The sequence below is a fragment of the Prunus avium genome, chromosome 8, assembly GCF_965620075.1.
Source record: "Prunus avium chromosome 8, drPruAviu1.hap1.1, whole genome shotgun sequence".
Taxonomy (NCBI): Eukaryota; Viridiplantae; Streptophyta; class Magnoliopsida; order Rosales; family Rosaceae; genus Prunus; species Prunus avium.
Window position 1 is genome coordinate 33,476,040 of NC_142291.1, and position 23,628 is coordinate 33,499,667.

Consider the following 23,628-nt stretch of genomic DNA (forward strand, 5'->3'; position numbering starts at 1 on the left):
TCATAATCTACCAGTTTAAATTAAGGACCCTACGCCGTCGTTAGGTATCGAAATCCAACGTGGTTACCTTTTCTTAGGGCCCGCAGTAAAAGGGCTGACTCATTAAGACAAAATTATATCAACTCACACTTCCCCGCCATTAAATAATCAAAACTATCAACGTTTTATATTGAAAACTAATTTTGATTAATTAAAATTTAGTCCCATAATTAAATTAAACAAAAAGACAATAATCTCTCCCTATTATATCATCAGTCCCTTCTCTGTCGGTCACTCATAGTCCATTCACTTCACTCTTACTGTCTGCTCTCTCCAATGGCCGCTACGTCTCTCCCCTTCCTCCTCTTCCTCTTCACATTCTTCAAATTTTCAGCTTCGCAAACCGCCGATCAAACACTCAAGACCTTCCTTTTCCGAGTAGACAGCCACTCCAAGCCGTCGATTTTCCCGACCCATTATCACTGGTACGCATCGGAGTTCGCCGACCCACCTCAGATCCTCCACGTATACGACACCGTCTTCCATGGCTTCTCCGCATCACTCACCCCTGACCAAGTCGCCTCCATCTCCAGCCACCCTTCAGTCCTCGCCGTGATCGAGGACCAGCGCAGACACCTCCACACCACTCGCTCCCCTCAATTTTTGGGGCTCAGAAACCAGCGCGGGCTCTGGTCCGAATCTGACTATGGCTCCGACGTCATCGTCGGAGTCTTCGACACCGGAGTCTGGCCAGAGCGCCGGAGCTTCTCGGACAAGAATCTCGGCCCGATTCCCAGACGCTGGAGAGGGGTTTGCGAAACCGGAGTGAAATTCGCGAAAAGTAACTGCAACAGGAAGCTGATCGGAGCTCGATTCTTCATCAAGGGACACGAGGCGGCGGCCAACGCTGGCGGTCCGATATCCCCCATCAACGACACCGTCGAGTACCGGTCCCCGCGAGACGCCGACGGCCATGGAACACACACTGCCTCCACGGCAGCTGGCAGGTACGCCTTCGAGGCCAGCATGTCCGGTTACGCCTCCGGCATCGCCAAAGGCGTCGCGCCGAAAGCTCGGTTGGCGGTTTACAAGGTCTGCTGGAAAGAATCTGGTTGCTTCGACTCCGATATATTGGCCGCCTTCGACGCCGCCGTTAACGACGGCGTGGATGTCATCTCCATTTCCATCGGAGGCGGCGACGGCATTTCGCCTCCGTATTATCTCGATCCGATCGCAATCGGCTCGTACGGCGCCGTTGCGCACGGTGTGTTCGTGTCGTCGTCGGCCGGCAACGACGGTCCAAACGGCATGTCGGTGACGAACCTCGCCCCGTGGCTTACGACGGTGGGTGCGGGCACCATCGATCGGAATTTCCCGGCGGTTGTGATTTTAGGCGACGGGCGGAGGCTAAACGGCGTGTCGTTGTACGCTGGATCGCCTCTGAAAGGCAAGATGTACCCTGTCGTTTATCCCGGGAAATCCGGCATGCTCTCTGGTTCGCTGTGCATGGAGAATTCCCTGGACCCCCGCGAGGTCAGGGGCAAAATCGTAATTTGCGACCGCGGGAGCAGCCCCCGCGTGGCTAAAGGTTTGGTCGTGAAAAAAGCTGGCGGCGTGGGGATGATCCTCGCTAACGGAATCTCTAACGGCGAAGGTCTCGTCGGCGACGCTCATCTTATTCCCACTTGCGCTGTGGGTGCCGACGAGGGTGACGCAGTTAAGTCGTACGTGTCGTCCACTAAGACGCCCACGGCGACGCTGGATTTCCAAGGCACTGTGATTGGAATCAAACCGGCTCCAGTTGTGGCTTCGTTCTCGGGTCGTGGGCCGAACGGGTTGAACCCGGAGATTCTCAAGCCGGACCTGATTGCCCCTGGAGTTAACATTTTAGCTGCTTGGACAGACGCGGTGGGGCCCACTGGCCTAGAAACTGACAGTAGAAAAACGGAGTTTAATATATTGTCTGGGACTTCCATGGCGGCCCCACACGTTAGCGGAGCAGCGGCTTTGCTCAAGTCGGCTCACCCGAATTGGAGCCCAGCCGCCATAAGATCGGCTATGATGACCACAGCGAGCGTGACCGATAATCGAAACCAGACCATGACTGATGAGGCCACTGGAAAGGCCTCCACGTCTTATGATTTGGGTGCGGGTCATTTGAATCTGGGTCGGGCCATGGATCCCGGGCTTGTTTATGATATCACCAATGACGATTATGTTCGGTTTCTATGTTCGGTTGGGTACGGGCCACGAGTGATTCAGGTGATCACTCGGACCCCGCTCAATTGCCCGGCCAAGAAGCCCTCGCCGGAGAATCTCAATTACCCCTCAATCGCAGCGTTGTTTTCGACCGCGGGTAAGTCGAGCAAGACGTTTATCCGGACCGTGACAAATGTGGGGCAGCCCAACGCGGTGTACCGGCCTAGGATCGAGGCCCCGAGAGGGTTGACCGTGGCGGTTAAGCCGTCGAGGCTGGTGTTTAACGAGGCCGTGAAGAAGCGGAGCTTTATAGTGACGGTTGGAGTAGATAGGAAGAATTTGGTGTTTGGTGAGGCCGGCGCTGTGTTCGGGTCGCTCTATTGGAGCGATGGGAAGCATGTGGTTCGGAGCCCCATTGTGGTGACCCAAATGGATCCCTTGTAAAATCGGAGGAAAAAAAAAACGGGGAACGGAGGATCAAAACACGTCGTTTTGGTCTTTTGTAAGGGTAGATGTACAAGTTGTGTGTTTACCTAATAGGCCCAAGAGCTGGTTTTGGAGGGTTGGTGTAGTGTGAAATTTTCCTTGTATTTTTTTTTTGTTTCTTTAAATTATAAAATCTCCAAGTTCGTTTATATCTGTAGACTGTTAGCCGCCTATATATATTACTGGATAATATAAACTTGATTTCAATGGCCCAACAATTTTTCTTTGAAATTAAAATCAGTCAATGCAATCGGAATTTTGTATAATATAAAAATATTATGCATAAAATAATTTATTTTTCTGAGGGAATCAAATGACTATAATATATTTATATATAGAATGGTATTGGTAAGATATTCAGATTGAATTTGTTGGTTAATATTCCTACTCCCACTTGGTATAAATGAATTTTATAAACAATCTCGTGTTTTATAATGGCATGGGAGGGGAAGCTCTCAAGAATGTTACGAGCACTAAATCAAATCTCTGTTCCTTTCAAATTAAAAAATTAAACCATCAACGGTCTCTTTCCTTTATTAATTTATAAATTAATTCAAAGAACCATCAACGGTCGCTTTTTCCTTTTTAATTTATAATTTCAGTTTTACTGTCACCTGTATATTTTGTCGTATATGAGACAAGTCGGTGACAGGAAGGACCTTAATAATGTTATGCTATACATTAATAATCTAGCATATAAATATCGGGGTGGGTCCCATGATGGAACCTCAATAATGAACAAAAGCTCTGTACCCCATAATTCACCCGTCTAGACTCTAGTAAAGAGACGAGCAATAACGCAGAGAGAAACAAATACAAAAAGGTATGGAATTTTCGTTTCGTTTGGGTTAAACTTTAGGGTTTTTTTCTTCTCCTATTTTTTTGCCCGAGGGTTAAACTTTAAAGTCTAGTGTCACGGATTGAGTATTTTTGTTAGTCAATCCAATCAATTTGTCTGCTAGATGTGATGTTTTTTCAATTGAACGTAGTCCTTTTAGAAATGACTACACGTGGCAAAGAATTTGTACTTTTGCTATCAAGAAAAGGTTCTGAGTTTAAATTTTAGCATTCGTATAGTGTGTATGAGTTTAGTACGTTATCGCTCCTTTTAATAGAAAAAATCACGACTAACTTAAAACGATTACGTTTAACACCGCTACTACACCTGCTAAAGGCAAATCAGATGGTTGAGCATGCTTTAAGTGAACAACACGATTTATGTAATCTTTTACGAAATTGTCTTCAAAGTTTTTTGGTTGTTTGCACTTTTGAAGCATTATTTTAAGAATTAACTAGTACCAAAATAGTGCACACAGGAGTGGAATCCACCTTTTTCTTATCTCAAGTGCAAAAGAAGCGAGAGCACATAATATGCATAATTTAAGATATGTGGACTGAAGAAATTTGTTGTTCAGATGAGATCGAAATTAAAGTATGCACGCCAATGGGTTCCCACCACAGTGGTGGTGGATTCCCCCTTCCCCCCATGGCACCCAGGATCGAACCCCAGTGGGGTTTCTTTCCTCCAATGTAACCAAAAAAAAAATTAAAGTATGCACCAACTGCTTGCAATTTACTCTTTCCTTTTTCTTTTTCTTTTTCTTATTCTTATTTGGGCACAAAATTTAATACGACTTTGATTTGATTCGCGCTTTCCCCCTGCATAATTTGTCTACTTTGATGCCATCCAAAGTCATCTTCGAAGTGAGTTCCAAGCAATTTTAGGTCACTCGTTCTGACCACAAAAGCCAGTTTTCAGTGATTAAAAAAGTTAGAATTCTATTGTCGTCAGTTTGTGCAGAAGATGGTAGAAATGGTGGGCCAGGGTGCAACACATTGGATTGTATTGTCCAGTAGGTGAACCAGCCCAATCTTCCCATGGCCCATTAAGAAATTCAGTTCAAGTTCCCACCTTGATGAGCCAAGTCAAGCTTCAAGCTACAAACGTATATGTAAAGTTTCAAATTTGAGATCATTGGTTTATAAGTTAATTTTATTTTTAGCTGCATTTGACCCGTTAGTAAAGTTTGTACATATTTGGTTTTACCCTATTTTGTTCCAGTAACTAAAATACTATCATATCATATACCCATCTACTGTATACACTCAATACACATACTCCTAAAGTGTATATACTCGAATGATAGCACGTATTAGAGTTTTAACGTGGAAAAAAGCTAAAGAGAGACATATTTCATCTACACTAATGACTTGTCTACTGGTGACTCCACACACATATCAAGATATGTAATTTAAGAGCTCATTAAATTCCACCTTTTGCAATTGTGTAAATCATCGAGTTCAACATCTTAGACCATATGGATCATGAATTCAGTCTCATTACTTTTCTCAATATTATATTTACAACATAAGCTTATTAATAAAATAATTAACCCCACAAAAAGCAAAAAAAGAGAAAAAGAAAAAGAAAACAAATTACTTAACTTGACCAAAAAGTAGAAATTTCATTATATATTAGTACCCTTTAAATCCAGTTGAGTAGACAGGCAAGTTGGAAACGAGACCATAGCAAAAGCAAAAAAACTAGGTAGAAGAACAGCTCCACCAAAACACAGACGGCATTTTTCTGGGCAAGAAATTATGCAGCATTGACCACATAAATTCGTTCAAGCACCGGTCACAACAAACGGGGCAGCAAGGAAAACTATGCCAACAGATTCTTCCCTCGCAGAGGTTAAATCTCACAAGTGTGGCATTGGAATTATGGAGCACCAACAATGCTGCTACCTCTATGAGAAGAGCAACGAATATAAGAATGAAGGAGAAGAGAGCAGAAATCAGAACGAGAGCAACGTTCGAGAAGCTCAATTCTATGAACTTGAGGGCCAAGAAGTTTAAACCCCAAATGTAGGTCCAGTTGGATGCAAGAGCATCTGAGGTCCTCATTTATTTTTTTCCAAATGTAAAATAGGGTTAGAATTTAAATAGATAAAATGGGACTAGCTAGCACCTTATATATATAGAGGAAGCATTTTTAGGGTTTATCAGATCAAGTTGAAGGAGAGTGAGAGTGGTTGAGCTGGAAATTGATTGAAAAATAATCTAGTTGTGGAGCTTGATGTTGATGGTTGTGCTGCAACGGGTGGAGAGACTTTAAGTGGTTTTGGATTATTTTGAACATTTGATGCACATAAAACCAAGGCACAATAGTACCCTATTTTTGTCTTGAAGATTAAAATATGTATTGGATTTGGACCCATGACCCAATTGATGGACCCGACCCGATTGAAGGCATAGCATAAGGGTATAATTCTATAGTGAGGAACTTATCTGAAGCATTATATAGGGGATTGACCAGGGACGAATGCAGCTAATGGGCTGTATGGGCTATAGGCCATGGCCAAAAAAATTTGATTTTTAAATGTGATGTAGTCTTAGCCCAAAAAAAATTATATATAGCTAAATAGAAGGGATAGCCTGTTAGACGTGTAGATGTCTAACCCATTAAAGTGTGGTCTTATAATCATCAAAGGATTCTAAGACTTGATATCAATTAGGAGTTCAAATACAACTAAACCTGCAGCTCTATTAAAGTTAGTGTTTTAAGGCTAATATAAGAGCTAGAAGGATTCCTATCTTAATTGTGGATTAGAAGTTATAAACCTAATGCAATAAGGACTTCTTAAGAGTTTCTTGATGGGCAAGACTCTTAGGAAGATGCATATAAATACAAGTGCCCCTGCTCAACCGATCAAGCCAACCCACACAAAAGAATTCACCCCATCTAGAATGAGTGTATGAAGGGATCGGATTGAGGAGATGTGCTCTTGTATATTCTTGATGTGTGTTCTATCATGTGTAGTCATTATAGTTTACATGTGGTATCAGAGCCTAGGCTACATGTTTTAGAACCAAAAGAAATCGCCCACGTTTTCTGCTGCTGCTGGCTTACACTGTACGACTTTGGGCTGTTGTGTTTTCCTCCTTTTTTGCTGCATCTTGATCAAGCTTCCATGGGGTATGATATTTTATTGAATATGAATTGATTGCTAAAGTTTGCGGCTATAACATTAGTTTCATGTTTTTAATTATGCAAATTGCATCCAGTGGTCACGAATTAGTTTTAATCCTAAAGAATTGGCAACTAGTATTATAAAGGACCTCTAATATGAACTCATGTCGTGACACTTATATTGTTTGCCTTTGTATTGTTTCCCCTTTTATACCTCCCTGGACACAAATTAAATACAATTTCAAATAAAAACATCTTGTTTTACGGCATATTTGCATGATATTCATATGGTTTCAGTTTACGATATCATGCATACTGAGTTTGTGAATTGCGGCATGTTAAAATATTTTATAAAGATGACATCAGTTTTCTATATGTCAAGCATGCTTAATTTTCATAAATTGATACATACTTTCAGCCGTAGCTTCAGTTATTAATGTTAAATTGACCCAATCATGTTAAGTAATCGCATATGTCATGAACTGTTTTTGTCGTGACCCATTTTGGAGAAATATGTTCTATTGAGGTTTAGGTTTTATATTAGCATAGCAACTATACACATGCGAAAGGTTATAAAGTACCAACCCAAAGTGATAAAACCTAAAACTGAAAGTTAAGCAATATATTGTTTTATTACCCTTTATTACACTAACATACTTTGTTAAGCGTGTTTCGATATACAGCTTTTTCTCGTTCATGCTTGAAGGGTTGAGATCAAAGTTTCAAGAGTTCTTGTTTCAATTTAAAGAGCGAAAGCAACCTAGTTGATTAAAGAACATTTGATTCTAAGATTGGTTATTAAATGTGATAAAAGTATAAAGTTTTAACTTTATCATATTTGGAAGTTTTATGATCATAGTCTACAGATATTCTAGCAATGGTTGAGTGAGCCAAAGCAACTCAATCATTAATAGTTTTCTGGATTTAAAGAATTGATCATAATTGGCATTATAGGTGAAGGCGTGTTAAAAAACTCTCTGTCCAAAGATGTGAGTGGTTTAACATGAGTACACTTATAATGGAACAATATGGGAGATGCACTGCATGAATTAGCAAGGAATTTCTTCAGTCCAAAGACGTGGGAGTTTCTTTGTTCCGGAAATTCGTGTATGTGCATGTCCTAGTGTTGAAAACATGTTTAATTCTCTACCCAAAGGTGTGAATTAATTATGTTTGATTGAGGATATGGGGACAGATTGATTATATGATATATTTTGGAAGATTTCAGTTATGTCACAATGAACCTTAACTCCATTGGCATACAAATTTTATTCTTGTTATACGGATTGTAACATGTTTAAGTTGTTGATGATAATTTGATATTGGTGATCTTGAATAGTCATGAAAGTTAATGGTATGACAAAGAAATAGATTTTTGGTTGATCACATAAAGGAGATATGAGTATGAAAAATTGATTGCATTAATTTCTCATATCAAATATTCTCTCAAGTTACACTACAGTTTCTGATCACTATTAGTTCACATCAAGGTTTATGCATATTCATAGAATGTATGCAATTTTGGTATTTGTGACTTGATTGATCGAAAATTTGTGTTTTCTTATTTGGTTATGTATGGACATGTTTGATACTTGGCTATTTTTCATATGCAATCAAGTGACTGTTTTATATCATACAGCTGGATTGATTCATACGTGTAAAAGGATTGATACATATTTAATTGGATTGAATCACGTAAAGTTGGATTGATCTGTAAGGTTGTGTTCGTCATATAGAATGAAATAAAATAAAGTTGGCTTGTTTTAAATGGTACGGCGTACTGCTGCAAGTGTTTTTGAGGCATGATTGGTGTTATTTTTTATGCTTTCAGTATTGGATAAAGACAAACTTGCTTTGTGAATATATATTTACAAGTATTAATTGTGGTTATATCACTTGCATTTAAGGAATATCACTATTTTATTGCCATTATAGTTTTCAATTCTCAGTTTATCGACGTCTAATTATATGTCATGTTATATAGTATTCATGCTTGATATTAAGAAATATGATCGTTTCACCCAAGAAAGGATAATTTTGAAGGATAACCTAAAGAAAAACTTGGGTTTTGCATGGCAAATTATTTGGATAAACTTTTGTTTTAATATGAGGAAAATGTCATGCTATATGAAGTTTAGATCTTGCATTAGAAATAAGGATATTCTGCTGTTGTATTGCTTTTTCTTAATGAATGAGATGCATGGATAAAATTGCACTTTTGATTAAGGATCACTTAAGATACGGCACATTGCTATATATAAAATACTCAAGATACGATCTCTAGATTGCTCAAAGGTGTTTTTTTTTTCAAAAGTGACATTTTATATATTTTGGTTTTGTGATATGTTTTTAATTATTTCGTTTGCACCTACATGCAACTTACTGTTTTATGATGTTTAGAATGCACATAAGGATAATTAAATTTTGAGAAGCATATTGATAGCATTCATAATTCTATAGTTAACTAATTTTTCAGTTTTGAACTATGCTGCTATGATGTCTATTTACATAATGTTGTAGTACGAATTAATTTGTGATAAAATTAGGCGATAAGGATCATTTTCTAAGCTTTCTTTAGACGCTAAATTCATGAAAATATATTGAGAATTGAATTTTTGGTGAATTTATAAAGTTGAAACAGATGCACAGGAATTTTCCTGACAGTTTCCGCATTATGAATAAAGATTGTTGAATGACTCACTTAAAGATCTTCAAATGAACTGAATTTTTGATATGTTGAGCATATACGTGTCTTCGTGAATTCTGCAAAGTTTCGTGATTATTGGATGTATAGATTATTTGTGAGAATTTTATTAGTGATCTGTGTTCAGGAAAAGTATGTGCTGACAAATTTTCTGAGTAACCTTGTAGGTCAATTTCAGACTTTTTAATTAGCTCTAAAACGACTCATTAATTTTTCTGTTTGAAGATTAATGACTCTAGTTTGTTTGCATTATTTTTATGCTAATCCGATTTATAAATTAATTATGGCAAATTCTCAAGTAATCACATATCATTGCTGGAATTTTCTTGACAGTTTTGTGCATTTAGGCTTATACTGTGAAGTACATTAGGAGCACGCCTTGAAAGTTCTTTTACACCTTTTTGTCACAGTTTTTCTAATCATAAGGTTATTGGTGCACTATATATTGAAGTAGCAAAGTAGTGAGTGTTTGCCCAAGTGGGAGAAGTGATGTAAAGTTTTGGGCTTCACACTCAATACCTTATTATCTTGTATTTTGATAAAGCTCACATAGGTTTTGGAGCATACATGGAATTCTTTTCTGGTTTTTTCTGGTTTTTGACACATTGAAGTTTTCTGAGTACTAATAAGCATACTTGGAACTGTTTGGATGACTGACTGTTTCGTTTTGGCTATTAAAATTCTTACCATGCTTATTGTTTTCTACTTGTATTGCTTAAAGAAAATTGAATATCGGTGTTTAAGATACGAGTGGAATAAAGTTGAATGCTTCCATTACAGTTTTTTTTGTTTTTCTCATCTACATGCAACTTACATGTAAAGTGTTGTTTGAGAAAGAATTGAATAAATTAAATTTGAGCTCTAACTCTAAGGATTGGACTGCGATAAAGTTTTATAATGTATTCATTCATTTTATATGGTATTGATCCATTTTTGTAACATGCAAAATATATGTTTTGATGAGTGGGAGCATTTAATGATCTTCTTTGAGGATGTATTCGGTAATTTGGATATTTCTGATTAATCGCTTAACAATCTAATTTTGCATTAAGGTTTTTTAAGGCTAATAAGAACAAAGTTTGGTTTACGTATGTTATATGTTCTTATTATTTCATGCAGTTTTGTTCAAATCTTCAGTAGTTAATCAATGACTTTTGCCTTTTCAATTGAAATTTGTGATTGCTAATAAGCATTTGGATTTTGGTTCATGCTTGTAAGGGAGAAGGCAAAAGAAAGAATTTTTCCAGTGGTTCATTGATTCATTGAATAAGGTTGTTTCATACTTGTTACAATTATGGTTATGCCGTTAAGTTTTGATATGTAGAATTAGTGGGAGCTGAGTTTTATTCCACTTAATTTCGTTATTTTCTTAGAGACAGTTCAGTTATTTTGTTTACTACTGTTTGGTTCAATTCTTTTGATAAATTATGTGACTTCAGTTTTATATTTATTATTCTTGACAAATGAATCCAGTTACATGTCATCATGCAATATAGCTAGCTACAGTCACTGCATAAGACATGAATTCATACCAGAGTCATTAAGGAGAGATCTTGGTAATCTCTAAAGGGAGGGCGTATGAATGAAAGTGACCTTTGTAAACACAAATTAAGTTTGGTCATGATCATTCTGCATTCTAGTCTTGACGGAAGTCTCATGTGATCTTGAGAGCTTGTATGTGTAATTGTAAAGACCTTGAAATATAGAAATGTTCAATAAGTCTTGATAGTTCCATGCATGTTCTTTTGATTGACAGTGACTTGATTAGGAATTATAGTTGAATTGAATTCCATAGGCCTTACAATAATTGATATTGAGTTCTTGATGATCATTAGACCAAGTGGGAGAATGTTAGACGTGTAGATGTCTAACCCATTAAAGTGTGGTCTTATAATCATCAAAGGATTCTAAGACTTGATATCAATTAGGAGTTCAAATACAACTAAACCTGCAGCTCTATTAAAGTTAGTGTTTTAAGGCTAATATAAGAGCTAGAAGGATTCCTATCTTAATTGTGGATTAGAAGTTATAAACCTAATGCAATAAGGACTTCTTAAGAGTTTCTTGATGGGCAAGACTCTTAGGAAGATGCATATAAATACAAGTGCCCCTGCTCAACCGATCAAGCCAACCCACACAAAAGAATTCACCCCATCTAGAATGAGTGTATGAAGGGATCGGATTGAGGAGATGTGCTCTTGTATATTCTTGATGTGTGTTCTATCATGTGTAGTCATTATAGTTTACATAGCCCATTTCGTACTTGCATTCACAGAAATATAGTCAAAACTTACTTGAAACAGGGTTAATACACACCTACCACTTGATTGATAGATTGATTCGTTTAGTGTTAACTCTTCCGGTTTCTACAGTAACAATAGAATGTGCATTTTCTTATATGAGACTTATAAAAAATCAACTTTGGAACAAGATACTTTACATTACATTGTATGATACTTTACATTGAAAAAGAATTTGCTGATGGTATTGATAACGAATCAATAATTACTGATTTCAACTCTTTGAAGCCTAGAAGGGTACAACTCAAATAGTTGTATTATGTATTTATATTGCATGTTTATTTATTTTTAATTTTTTTATTAGTTTATATCTTATGTACTAGATGTATTTTGAGGGTACGGCCCAATATTTCCTTCAAGTCATATATAGAGCAGTGCAACACCCAACTACCTCATGTTCATCCCGTTGTCTACAAGTGAAAAGATATTTAGGAGAAAGCAGTTTTTCTTTTATTTTGTAATCAATAGAAAAGGGATTCAGAATATGAGATCCCGGAAACATTCGGAACAGAAATACAAGTAGACCAAAAGTTAATAAGTTATTATACTTAAGGGACAAACAAAGAAATATTCATATTGAAGATGCTAGACGGATGAACATGTTTACTATTTCCTGTCATTCTCCCCGACATCATTTAATTGATGCTTCTTCTTTTATAAAGATATCTAAAATATCGATAGATACGATATTTCGATATTTTATCTCGAGTCAACCTTTGGTGCAAAGATGTCGGACACATCGCAGAGGGAGTCTCGTCTAATTCAATCCAAACTAGACTTCTTTCTTAGTAGGCGAGACCCAATTTGACACGTGGCGAGAGCTCAAGCACCCCGAACTAACAAGCAGTTACTTCAGAGCATCGACCTCCACGGTTATTACGCGGCAAATCTTAGTGTCGCCGCGTGTCTCGAGCCTCTGCGTCGTCGTCGTCACTGACACGCTTCCTCCATTTTCTTAACCCCCAAGATTAATCCAACCCTAAAAAACCCCCGAAATCTCTCGCTCTGTCTTTCGCCCAAACCAAACATTGACAAAACTCAGAGACCAACCAATCCAAAACCATGTCTGCTTCAAAACCCATTTATCCTTCTTCTTCTTCGTCACCTTCGTCTCCGTACCTTTCAGCCGACATGAAAGACCTCGCCGAGAACCTCTTCCCGGAAGACGACGCCGTTTCTAACCGAAATACCCAATCATCCGAAGAACTCATTGTCAAAATCCCAGGGGCCATCGTCCACCTCATAGAGAAAGACTCAAGCATCGAGCTTGCCACTGGAGAACTCACCATAGTTAGTCTCCGCCAAAATGGGAACATAGTCGCTGTACTTGCCCGCGTAGGCGACCAGATTCAATGGCCTCTGGCCAGAGACGAAGCCGCCGTGAAGCTCGACCAGGCCCACTACTTCTTCACTCTTCGGGTCCCCGCAAATGGGTCGCCGAAAAGAGACGAAATTGATGACCCGACCCATCACGAAGGTCAGTTTGTTCTGCTGAATTATGGGTTAACTTTTGCTTCTTCGAAGGGGCAAGAGGGTTTGCTGAAGGAGCTCGATCAGATTTTGGGGATTTACAGTTGTTTTTCGGAGGAGAGGGTGGAGGGGTTGGGGAATTGGGAGGTTCTGGATGGGTCAGTGGGGAGCGACACGTGTCAGGAGGAGAGGGCGGCGGCCTACTGGACTACGCTGGCTCCGAATGTAGAGGATTACAGCGGGAAGTGCGCGAGGTTTATTGCGGCGGGTTCGGGTCAGGTGATTAGGGGGATTCTGTGGTGTGGGGATGTGACTGTGGATAGGTTGAAGTGGGGGAATGAGTTCTTGAAGATGAGAATGGGGCCCATTTCAGAATCAGAGATTAGTCCAGAGGCTTTGAAGAGGATGCAAAGGTGAGTTATTTGATTATTCAGAATTGTTTTTTAGTTGAGTAAATCATTTGTTTATGGTTTTAAACTTTTGTTAGTTTTGTTTGTGCTAGCAACTCTGCCTATTTGGTCCTTTGCACATTTGAATATGGTTTTTCCTTTTGGCTGCCATGACCAATCTCCACTTGGCAACAAAAAAATAAAAAATTCCTCTAAAATATTTTTGTGTTTGAATTAAAGAGTCCACCTTGCATCACGTTTTACTGCCCATATTCCAATAATGAAGCAGTATAATTGTAAATGTTAGGGGAATAGTTTTTCAATTTTCATCCTTAATCTACAAAAGCATCACTTTTGCTGCCATAAATTTTCACTATGTTAGCAATTTTAGCATGTTTAAGGTACATGAGTTTTAGTTTCTTAGTTTAGGATTGTCATATTTGTATACTACTAGACCAATGTCTTTTCCTTTGGGTTTCTACTTATTATGCAGTGAAGAGAGTGTATAACCTATTATGGTGTAAATTTTCAGGGTTAAGAAGTTGACAAAGATGTCAGAGGACGTGGCCTCTGGAATCCTTTCTGGGGTTGTTAAAGTATCTGGATTCTTCACAAGTTCTATAGTTAACTCTAAAGTTGGCCAGAAATTTTTTAGCCTTCTGCCCGGAGAAATCGTCCTTGCTTCCTTGGATGGATTCAGTGAGTCTTTTCTTTTATCTCAAAACACTTGAATTATACATATACTTATATCATGCTACTTTAGATACTGTAGATTTTCTACCTTAGGCTTCTACTAGCTTTAGTTCTCATGCTATACACATTTAGAGAAAGGAAAAGAAGAATTATGAATTCTTATTCAGGAACAAATTTTCTGGTAGGGATTCACTTCCCACAGTTGTTGTCTTGTATTGGTGAGAAATTGGAAGTGTTTTCAGCTTTCCTTTAGATGATCATATTTGAGATGTGGAGGAGCTGAAATCATGCATGTTGGGGTAGGAGTTTCAAACACAGAAGTAGGCTCTTAAAAGACTAGAAACATGAGATAACATAGGACATTAGCATCTCTGTTTTTTCTTTTCCTTTTTTGTTTTTGTTTTTTTTTCTGCAATTGTATAAACTAGGAACTAGTGGCATTTTTCCTGTCCTCAATGTTTGTTGTTTGTGTGCAAACACAGACAAGGTCTGTGATGCTGTTGAAGTGGCGGGAAGGAATGTTATGTCAACCACATCAGTTGTCACCACTGGACTTGTTTCACAGAGGTAAGTCTAAATTTAATCATGAAAATTATTAATGCTTCAATTCAATCCTTATCCCTTTGATGATTTGTACAATAATCACTTTACATCATGAACGCCACTTTTCCAATAGTTGGCATTAAATTTTGTGATGGTGGTTGTCTGTTCTGTGGATTGTTCATATTTCTATTGAGTGGATGGCTGTTTTTTAATACAGCTCTTATCCCACTAATATTGACAGCATCATTCTTGAGAACCATATCTTAATTGCACAACTATTGCAGCTGCATGCCTGTAGCTTGATTTTTAGAGCAAGTTCCATGGTTGGCTGAGACTTGGACTTAGTTCATGGCCCTAATGTTTGAAACACAATATTTTTTTTCTTGATATATGATTGTTCACCGGGGAGAGCACATTACTGAAGGTGATTTCTTCATTGCAGGTATGGAGAATCAGCGGCAAAGGTAACGAATGAAGGGCTTGATGCTGCCGGGCATGCTATAGGGACGGCTTGGGCTGTGTTCAAGGTGAGAAAGGCTTTAAACCCAAAGAGTGTGCTCAAGCCTACAACCCTTGTTAAAGCTGCTGCTGAATCAAAGTCCTCCAAGCTGAAGTCTCAAACTAAGTGATGGATACTTGGGGTGGTGGGTTGCTCCTTTAGCTGGCCTCTTTTGGTTGCTGTTTGCGATTGCACTTATCCGTTATTTTGAAAATTAATGGATTGTTCAAATTTTATTCTGTCCATTTTGCCATGATCTGAAAACGATGGGGTGTCTGCACCAAAAATGTAAATGTACTAATAGGCATGTGACCGATTGTGACAAGAGGCCATATCTTAATCTACAGTTAGATTTTTAACCTTATGGGTTCATCGTCATGACCATGATCTTCATATATATATATATATATATATATATATATGAAAACCACTTTGTTACAAAAGTAGGCACTGTGTTTTGTTTTCTTATTATCATGTTGCTGTGGAATCTTTTTAATGTTGCTATCAAATAAGATGCCAAAGTTGAGCTTCAGTCAATTACAAGTTGTCTGCTTCTGCAGCCAAGTTGGCATGCATTTCACGAGCAGAGCATAAGATTTTACAACAATAAATAGTAAAAGAAGACATCTTATTACTTATTGGAACTCCTTGCAATGTTTTTCTTTTTCTTGTTTTTAAACCCTCTCTCACTCATACACAGCAGTCACTAGATATACACATACTTTCATCAAATTCCTAATCTGTAAAGCCTTCCATTTCATGAGCATCTTCTTCAGGCTTCAATAGCTAGTTTTAAAGGGTTTATAAGTCTTGAGATCCAGAACCACACCAGCCACAGAACCGACTGCAGCAGCTATGGTGACAAGGAGACAACTGATGCTAAGGATCTTAAGCCCAACCCATCTGCTGCTCCATTTCCCAATCTTCTGTTGAGCAATGTACATCTCAACTGGGAAGTAAACTGTCAATGGCCAGAACCCAAAGGCTCCAAGAATTCCAACCACATCATTGAAGAAAGGCAGCAGCATGGATATGAGTGTTGTTATCATGACAAATATGGTCCTCCATACTAAGCGAAACAGGTTGAGTTGGTAGACGCCATAGAAGGGGATTGGTATGTCATATTCTACTGTTACAAAGTCACTCTTTGGCCACCTCTGTGCGCTCCATTTCTCCACAAATGCAAATAATGGCTGGCAGAAGACCTGCAGGGTTCACTGGTTTAGAACTTTGAAATAGACAAATATTCCTTCTTCTTTTTTGTAATTTTTTTTTATTAAAAAAAAAAGGGGAATATTCCTTTATCTTGTAAAGGGCCTCAACTTGATGGGGGTACTTAGAAAAGTAACATTTCTCTGTATATTTTGCTAAGTAATTCGTGTTAGAAAACAATTAGTCTCAAAAGTGCAAGTTGTCAGGAAATGGGCCAACAATGTACATCAAGCCTATAACTTATTTGAAAGTGAAAGGATTGAAACAACCTTACTTAAATTTGAGAAACTGGAAAGAATCAAAGACAATAGAAATTGTGGTGACAATTGTAGAGTCGAGATAGTTAAGATCTTAGAAATTAGATGGATAAGAGTATTTCGGTCTTTTCAGTATAATATGAGTTTTTTTTAATCCTACTTAACGAATACTGAGAAATTATAAAATATTTAATTTGGAGTGCAAGACAGTTTTGCTATTAGTTGTATTGCTCTAAACTCAACAAGCGGCTCGGAGGCATACCTGAAATGCACCAACAAGGTGGACAACAATAGCAACATTGGCAATATCTAGTAGCCAGTAAGGGTTGTAGAATCCAAAACCAGTCAGGAGGTTGCCTGGGGCCAGGTCACCAAAGGCTGCATACCCAAAGCAACCACAGAGTAGATAGAACACTGTGGTCAGAGCTATGCTGAATACAGTTGCCTTCTTCATGGTCTTATGTTCTGCAGGAGGAGATCTTATTGTATCCTGCAGAGCACATAACAATCAGATGCTACAACCAATTTTTTGTTGTTGATAATATAGTTGTTTCATTTGCTAAATATATTGTAGAAGTACCTGAATTTCAATGAGAACCAAAGAATAAGAGTAAGCAAAGGCAATAGCTCCAAGAGCTTGCATGCTCCTCCACATCTTTTGTGTAGGAGTAACTGTTCCTGCATGAGTTACTGTCCCTATGCTGATACCCAATAGGCTTCCTTTAAATCCCCCATTTCCTGACAAAAGATAACAAAAATTGCAGCTGTTCATATATATACAATAAAGAAAGGGTAAATTTCACTTTACTACCCTCAAATTTACCGACTTTCAGACTTTACAAAAAAAATTCTCTCACTTTCATACCTGAAGTTTGCATATAACAGATTACAAGTATGTAATAAGACTATTAGTTGTACCTGCAACTTTGCCAATGCCAAGTCCAAGGCCAACAGAGGAGTATGTGAAGGCCATAATGGCAGCTACTATTGAGAGCCACCATACTTGATTAAAATCTGGGATCTGAGAAAATATCACCTCTATGATTCCAAATGTTATCATGTACCCATTGCTTGACATGTGGCATGGATCTTTCCCTCCACTTTTATGGTAACAGTTTGATCTCTTTATTGCCCTAATACACAAATCATATTGTTAATGGATTTCAAATTCATCTGCTGGTATTTTGTAAGTACAAGTACTTTCATGAATTCAGTTTACTCAGAAACTTACATCATGCTGACAGATGAGGCAATGGTGTAGCCAATTGCTACACCAAATAGATTCAAGTACTGGACCAACCCACACAACATGACCTTTCTTCCTCCTGCAACTCCAAATTGGCATCATCACAACCAAAACCAATCATTTCCATAGTTGAAAGGTAGCTAAAGAGTAAAGACAATCCCTTACCTAAGTTGGCCTTGACAGCATCCATGTAGGTATAATTTCTCTGTCCTGTGACAGGGTCACCAGACCGGTAGCACATTGCTAGGAGATTGGAAGTGTAGAGATTGACAAGGGCAAAAAGCAGCAGGACAGATGGTCCTGCAACCCAACCAAGCTGAGCTATTGCCCATGCTAAGGAAAGGACACCAGATCCTATAACTGCTGTGATAATATGTGATGCTGAAGTCCAAAAAGTTCCTGCACCAGCAACACCTTGTGATTCTTGAACTACGATTAAGGTACTAATTACTTGATAATTGATATCAACTTATCATAAACTAATAAGTTGGTCCTGCGCAGAAAAAAAAAACTCTGCTTTTTGGTAAGGATCTTATGCATATATTTTATAGAACTGAATCTATTGAGACCATGCATGCAAATTATCACTTTATTGACCCAAATCAGGAAATAGAATATATATAATAATGAGAGTTTTGCCTGAAGTTCAACATGGGTTTTTAAGTTCAGAGTTAAGTTTATTAATTGAGTTCCATGTAGCTGAAAATGAAGCATGGTTTTGAAGAAAACACATTACAACATGATTGTTTCCCTTGAAAAGGAAAGTGGTAAAGCAAATTATTCAAAGCTGTGTTCTTGAAGGTAAAACCTCAATGCTAAATTGGGTAAGTGTGGCTACCTGTTCTCTTCAGGCGACCATCATCATCAAAGCATTTGGAATAGTTGGACTGAGGGTTTATGGCTTCAGACTCAGTGACTTTGGGTTGGACTTCCACTTGCAAGTAGTGCCTGATGTCATGCCTCTCTTCCACCTGAAATTGAAATGCAAATAATTAAATACACCAAGAGAAAGAAATATTATTCTAACTTCTAAAGAATAAATAAAGAAATAAAGAACTGAGAGAGAGGCTCTCACAGCTCCATGGTGGATTCTGCTTGGAAGAGTCCTACTTCTTTGCAACATTGCTTCAAGGTAACAGAAATAGTATTCAGAATATCAGAGAGAGAGAGAGAGAGAGAGAGAGAGAGAGAGGAGAAGTAGAGATGATTGATGTTTCAAAATATGAAGTGGGTTTTTATAGATGAAGAAAATGAGTTGATTAGAAAGAAGTACGGTACACAAGGGATCGTGTAACACACACCTTATAGTGCTTGTTCCAAAATTTCTTGTCAACTTTGAATCAAATCAAGTTCAAAATCTAAGTATGGTGTTTAGGAAATACTAGGATTAACAATAAAAGTAGCTTAAGGAATAGTTAAAAGCAACTTCATCAATAATTAGTACCAGAACTTACGCAAAATTCAGCTCTTTTGTGGATGATTTTGTTTAAGACCATAGAAACGTATGTCTGCTAACTTCCTGGAAACATGGCATCATAGCAAGATGCATTTGGGTAGCTCCAAATCCCACATATTTTAATTTCCAGCCCCATATGTACCCATTTTTCATATTTACCACAGTCCTCATGATGAAGCTGCATCTTTGTACTTTATAAAAAAAATGGTGTATAAAATCCCCATGTGAAAATGACATGCAAATTTAAAAAGAAAAGTTTGAAAGGAATAGTTGGGTTGTATATAGAAGATTAATGTTGAACTTCGATAATCAATAGTCTTCATTAACTGTTATTTTCCCACACTTTCGACACTTGCTCATGATGATGACCGTCCCAAATGAAATGGACATATACTTTTGCTTATTTTTGTTAATGATGGTTATTTACTTCTACAAGCTATTTTGAGAGACGAGAAGTAAAACACAAAATCTCGACCGTATGACAAATTACTTTTAACTACTTAAACTACAAATGTAGTCATTTCGTACTTGTGTGGTTGTTAATATTTAATTTCTACTGTATTGCATATGAAAATGGTAGTACGTCAATTTTCCACTTTGGGACATGAAAGCTAAACCATATCTAAACCTCTTTTTGCGACTGTTCTTACCCCTTTTAGGTTTTTAGGTTTTTGCTTTTTGGGTAAATGGAAAGTGGGCACAGGAGCTCAGCTGGGTGATAGTGAGAAAAATATCTTCCTCTTCATGTGGATAAGTGGAGTCTCTTGGAGTCAACGACTAACATCTCAAAGGAAAGATCTCATTTCTATAATTTATTCATGGTGCATTTTTGTCCCACTGCACTTTCTATATTATTATGCTTTGTGACTCACCCCTCCACAATCAACAGCTTCAAAAACCCTACGTAATACCACATTACTAGAAGAGGAATGCTATTCACAATCAACAGCTTCAGAATCCATGAGAGGGTGTGTTTCACACAGTTATTGTTCATTTTGATTATTGTTGAGTGGTTCCCATTGATGTGAAAACTAGTGGTGTTTCGAGGCACAAATACTATAGCATACATTCTCGATCAAGAATAACTCAAGAAAATCTTATTTGATGATTAACTCATTAGAAACGAAACGAGTAACATTTTCTTTATTATATTAGTTAATCACATAATGTAACAGTTGTCGGTTAATAATTGATGTAACACATAATGTAAGAAACAAAATCCGTATGAATGCATTCTCAAAATCATGTAGGTTTGTAGTAACTAGGATTGTATATGCTTGTGAACACGTGAGGCACACAGATAATAGCTAGGGTTTAGTGGTGAACAATAATAATTGTGAAGAATATCAGATTTTTAAAATTTTGTATGATTGGAATTGTTGAATATATGTAGGTGAATGAAAGGCGACAAGATATGTAATCATGATCGTTTTGGCGAAAGGAATCGAACTTGTAATAATAGACTGAATCTTTTGTTTTCAATCCCCTGTCTGCAGATCATCTATTATCTGAGAAACCAATCCTAACCTAACCTAACCCTCTCAACACAAACTCCACTTGGAAGCTACACAATTATTCATCCTCCCTACCTACCACTCATATTGCGATCACATGTTTATTAGATGTACATGTAAAATAAAAAATAAATAAAAATGCTACAAGGAAAAAAGAAACATAAAACCCATTAATTTTTATTTTTTTTGCCAAGAAACCAACTAAATAAATTGATTGGATTATCACTAACAAGTTCGTCATCCGATTTAATCACGTCGATTTAGAAATTTAGAAATCCAATTTAGACCGCCAAATCATCAAAACCGAATTGAATTGAATTGGATCTTGAAATCATTAACAATAGTTTTAATCCAATATTAAATCGGATTGAATTGGATCTTGAAATCATTAACAATAGTTCTAGCCCAGCATCAACTTTACAATAAGCACTTTCCTTGGGCACCATTCATTAAGCCCAAAATCAAAATATGCAAAATGTGAGGCCTAACCCATGAAATCTGACCAGGCCTAGCCGCCTATCTATATGGGTTTGAAATTGAAACTTGGAACCAAAAGCTGGACCAGGCCTTGTGCTTCACGCAAAAAGTTTTCTTGTTCAATTCCTGTGCTTTCAGTAGCTCAATAACGTGTGCCAAGATTTTCAGTCCTAGGTCGATCTTTTAAGAGATTGTTGGTGATGTATGGTTGGGTGGTATTAAATGGTCGGAAATGAAGTAATTCCTATGTTTGGTTCACACACACATGGAATGATATTAAGTATTCTTATTCGGAAAATACTTCTCTCCTTTCCATGTAAGTAAAAACTCATACATTCCTGTCAATGACAATATAACATGCGTGTAGAAGTTATTTTTTTGATGAATTATTTTTGCACATATGTCAAACTATGATTTGTAGGAAGGAAGAGTATCTCCCTTCCTTCCAGGCAAACAACATCCTTCTTATCCGAATGTGATCATATCTCATTCCAAGTCGGGTGAATTTGCAAGAATTTCCCAGAGAACGGATCCATCAAAAATCTAATTTTGTACCAAAATTATAGCCTCACATTATTATGATAAAGTACGCCTATTGCAACTTGCATTCCTACAATTCACTTGACCATTAATAATTATAATGGTATACTATGTCCTTTTCTTCCTTACCAAAAGACTGTCAAGACATATGCTGGAATACAGAAAGCATTCAAAATCTGTCCCCAAGTATTTTCCACAGAAAGAAACTTTTACAACTCTACCAAAACCATGTACGATCTGACCCCAACTGCATATACTTTTGACCTTCAAAAAGTTTGTGTGATCAATGTCTTTAGAGCCAAGCCACCAAACCAGCCTGGCCACACCCTCTTGACAGGTTACCATTAATTGTTCCTCTTTGAATGTTTTGCTTGTGAAACTCAAATACATGCTTAGCATAAGCAAATCTTTACCCTACCCAATCACTGAAAATTTGTTTATTTTGGATATTTTGAGTGTTGTTAAGGTCAATTGAGCGTGTCAATCGAGCAAGCACGAGTGACTTGATCTTGATTGTTAATACATGTGAAGTCTATAAATTTGTATCACTTGCATCAATAATCAGAATCGACACACACACGCAATTTGTTGACGATTAACTGAATATGGCTAAAATTTCATACCAACCCAAGTCATAAAAGTGTCTAGAAAGGTCAAATAACACTACTAGAACTTTAAAGACTAGAAAACCCCTATAGATAGGGCATACAATATACAACAACTTGTTCGAAGTTTGGAGCATGAAGTCTAAACAATCATAATGACCTCTTTGACCCAACTCTTGACAAATATCAGTCACACCCACGGATCTCTCGCCATCCTTTTTACCAGCTTATCCTATCTAATTAAAATCATACCAATAAACATTAAATTTATTTTATTTGGACAAAGAAATATCCGATGCCTATGCATTGCATGGATCTGTGCATCCATATAAAATTGACTTCTCATCAACAACTTGAGACTTAGAGAGTCCCCTGGTTATAAAATTCAAACATAAGATCATTAATTTACAAGTTAAGACTCTTTTACATCGAGCTAGACCCGTTGGCGTTTTGTTTGACGCATTGTTTATATTCAAATTTGACATGGATAAAATAATGCACCGTTATGTATTTAATTATATTTCGACACCTACCCATTCGTTTGGTCTTCCAAAAGCAATCTTTTATAGGCAATGATGGAAGCCTTGTGTACGATTTTACCTACTATTTTGCTCACTCTCTTTATTTTTGTCCTTTCCCTTCGTTGGATAAAAAGCAATATATAATAATTATGTGACATGATATATACATACATATATGTCCTATTCCAATTGACGCATACCTCACATTACTTAACATATCTTTGATCCAAATGGGTAAGCTACCAATCGATGCACACACAGCCCGGGATTTCTAATCAGAAAAATACCATCATCAACCCACCCTCCATTTGCACCCAACTTCAAATCATTGTTTATCTAATGCAATGTGGGGTACCCATAATTTCACTTTTCCAATTTTGTTTTCTTATCAGACAATCATACATGTTGTGTTACATTGTCAAACTTTAATCGTTTTAAATTATTATTATTAACCGCAATAGCCTCTAGATTTATATACTCGAGCTTCTATTTTGTCTTCTAGCTTTCGCGTGTGTTCTGTTTTAGTCATCTTGTCAATTTTTCCGTATATTTGAGGGGTAAATCT

At 37.6% G+C, this 23,628-nt stretch overlaps 3 protein-coding genes across 3 annotated transcripts; 2 read left to right on the forward strand and 1 right to left on the reverse strand.

The window, feature by feature from the left end:
* Nucleotides 1-251: 251 nt before the first annotated feature.
* On the forward strand, nt 252-2,813 carry LOC110753764 (subtilisin-like serine protease 2). The gene has a single exon (XM_021954722.2). The coding sequence runs from the start codon at nt 316-318 to the stop codon at nt 2,620-2,622; it is 2,307 nt and encodes a 768-aa protein (XP_021810414.2). The 5' UTR covers nt 252-315; the 3' UTR covers nt 2,623-2,813.
* A 9,712-nt stretch (nt 2,814-12,525) lies between these two features.
* LOC110753766 (protein EARLY-RESPONSIVE TO DEHYDRATION 7, chloroplastic) lies at nt 12,526-15,599 on the forward strand. Its single transcript, XM_021954724.2, has 4 exons — nt 12,526-13,524; nt 14,033-14,199; nt 14,676-14,760; nt 15,179-15,599. Exons 1-4 carry the CDS (start codon nt 12,704-12,706, stop codon nt 15,363-15,365), a joined length of 1,260 nt encoding a protein of 419 aa, XP_021810416.1. The 5' UTR covers nt 12,526-12,703; the 3' UTR covers nt 15,366-15,599.
* Nucleotides 15,600-15,724: 125 nt separating this feature from the next.
* Nucleotides 15,725-19,173, reverse strand: LOC110753765 (amino acid permease 3-like). The gene is made up of 8 exons (XM_021954723.2): nt 19,026-19,173; nt 18,789-18,921; nt 18,116-18,349; nt 17,936-18,029; nt 17,623-17,837; nt 17,285-17,442; nt 16,967-17,194; nt 15,725-16,440 (listed from the first exon to the last, which is right to left on the reverse strand). Exons 1-8 carry the CDS (start codon nt 19,071-19,073, stop codon nt 16,015-16,017), a joined length of 1,536 nt encoding a protein of 511 aa, XP_021810415.1. The 5' UTR covers nt 19,074-19,173; the 3' UTR covers nt 15,725-16,014.
* Between the last annotated feature and the right edge of the window lie 4,455 nt (nt 19,174-23,628).

Excerpts from the sequence above, each read along its gene's own strand:
- LOC110753764 (XM_021954722.2), top strand. The coding sequence starts at position 316 with ATGGCCGCTACGTCTCTCCCCTTCCTCCTCTTCCTCTTCACATTCTTC.
- LOC110753766 (XM_021954724.2), top strand. The coding sequence starts at position 12,704 with ATGTCTGCTTCAAAACCCATTTATCCTTCTTCTTCTTCGTCACCTTCG. Across the intron at positions 13,525-14,032 it reads GCTTTGAAGAGGATGCAAAG|GGTTAAGAAGTTGACAAAGA; the intron begins GTGAGTTATTTG and ends GTAAATTTTCAG. Across the intron at positions 14,200-14,675 it reads TGCTTCCTTGGATGGATTCA|ACAAGGTCTGTGATGCTGTT; the intron begins GTGAGTCTTTTC and ends GTGCAAACACAG.
- LOC110753765 (XM_021954723.2), bottom strand. The coding sequence starts at position 19,073 with ATGTTGCAAAGAAGTAGGACTCTTCCAAGCAGAATCCACCATGGAGCT. Across the intron at positions 17,195-17,284 it reads TGGTTCTCATTGAAATTCAG|GATACAATAAGATCTCCTCC; the intron begins GTACTTCTACAA and ends TGTGCTCTGCAG. Across the intron at positions 16,441-16,966 it reads ACCTTGTTGGTGCATTTCAG|GTCTTCTGCCAGCCATTATT; the intron begins GTATGCCTCCGA and ends TGAACCCTGCAG.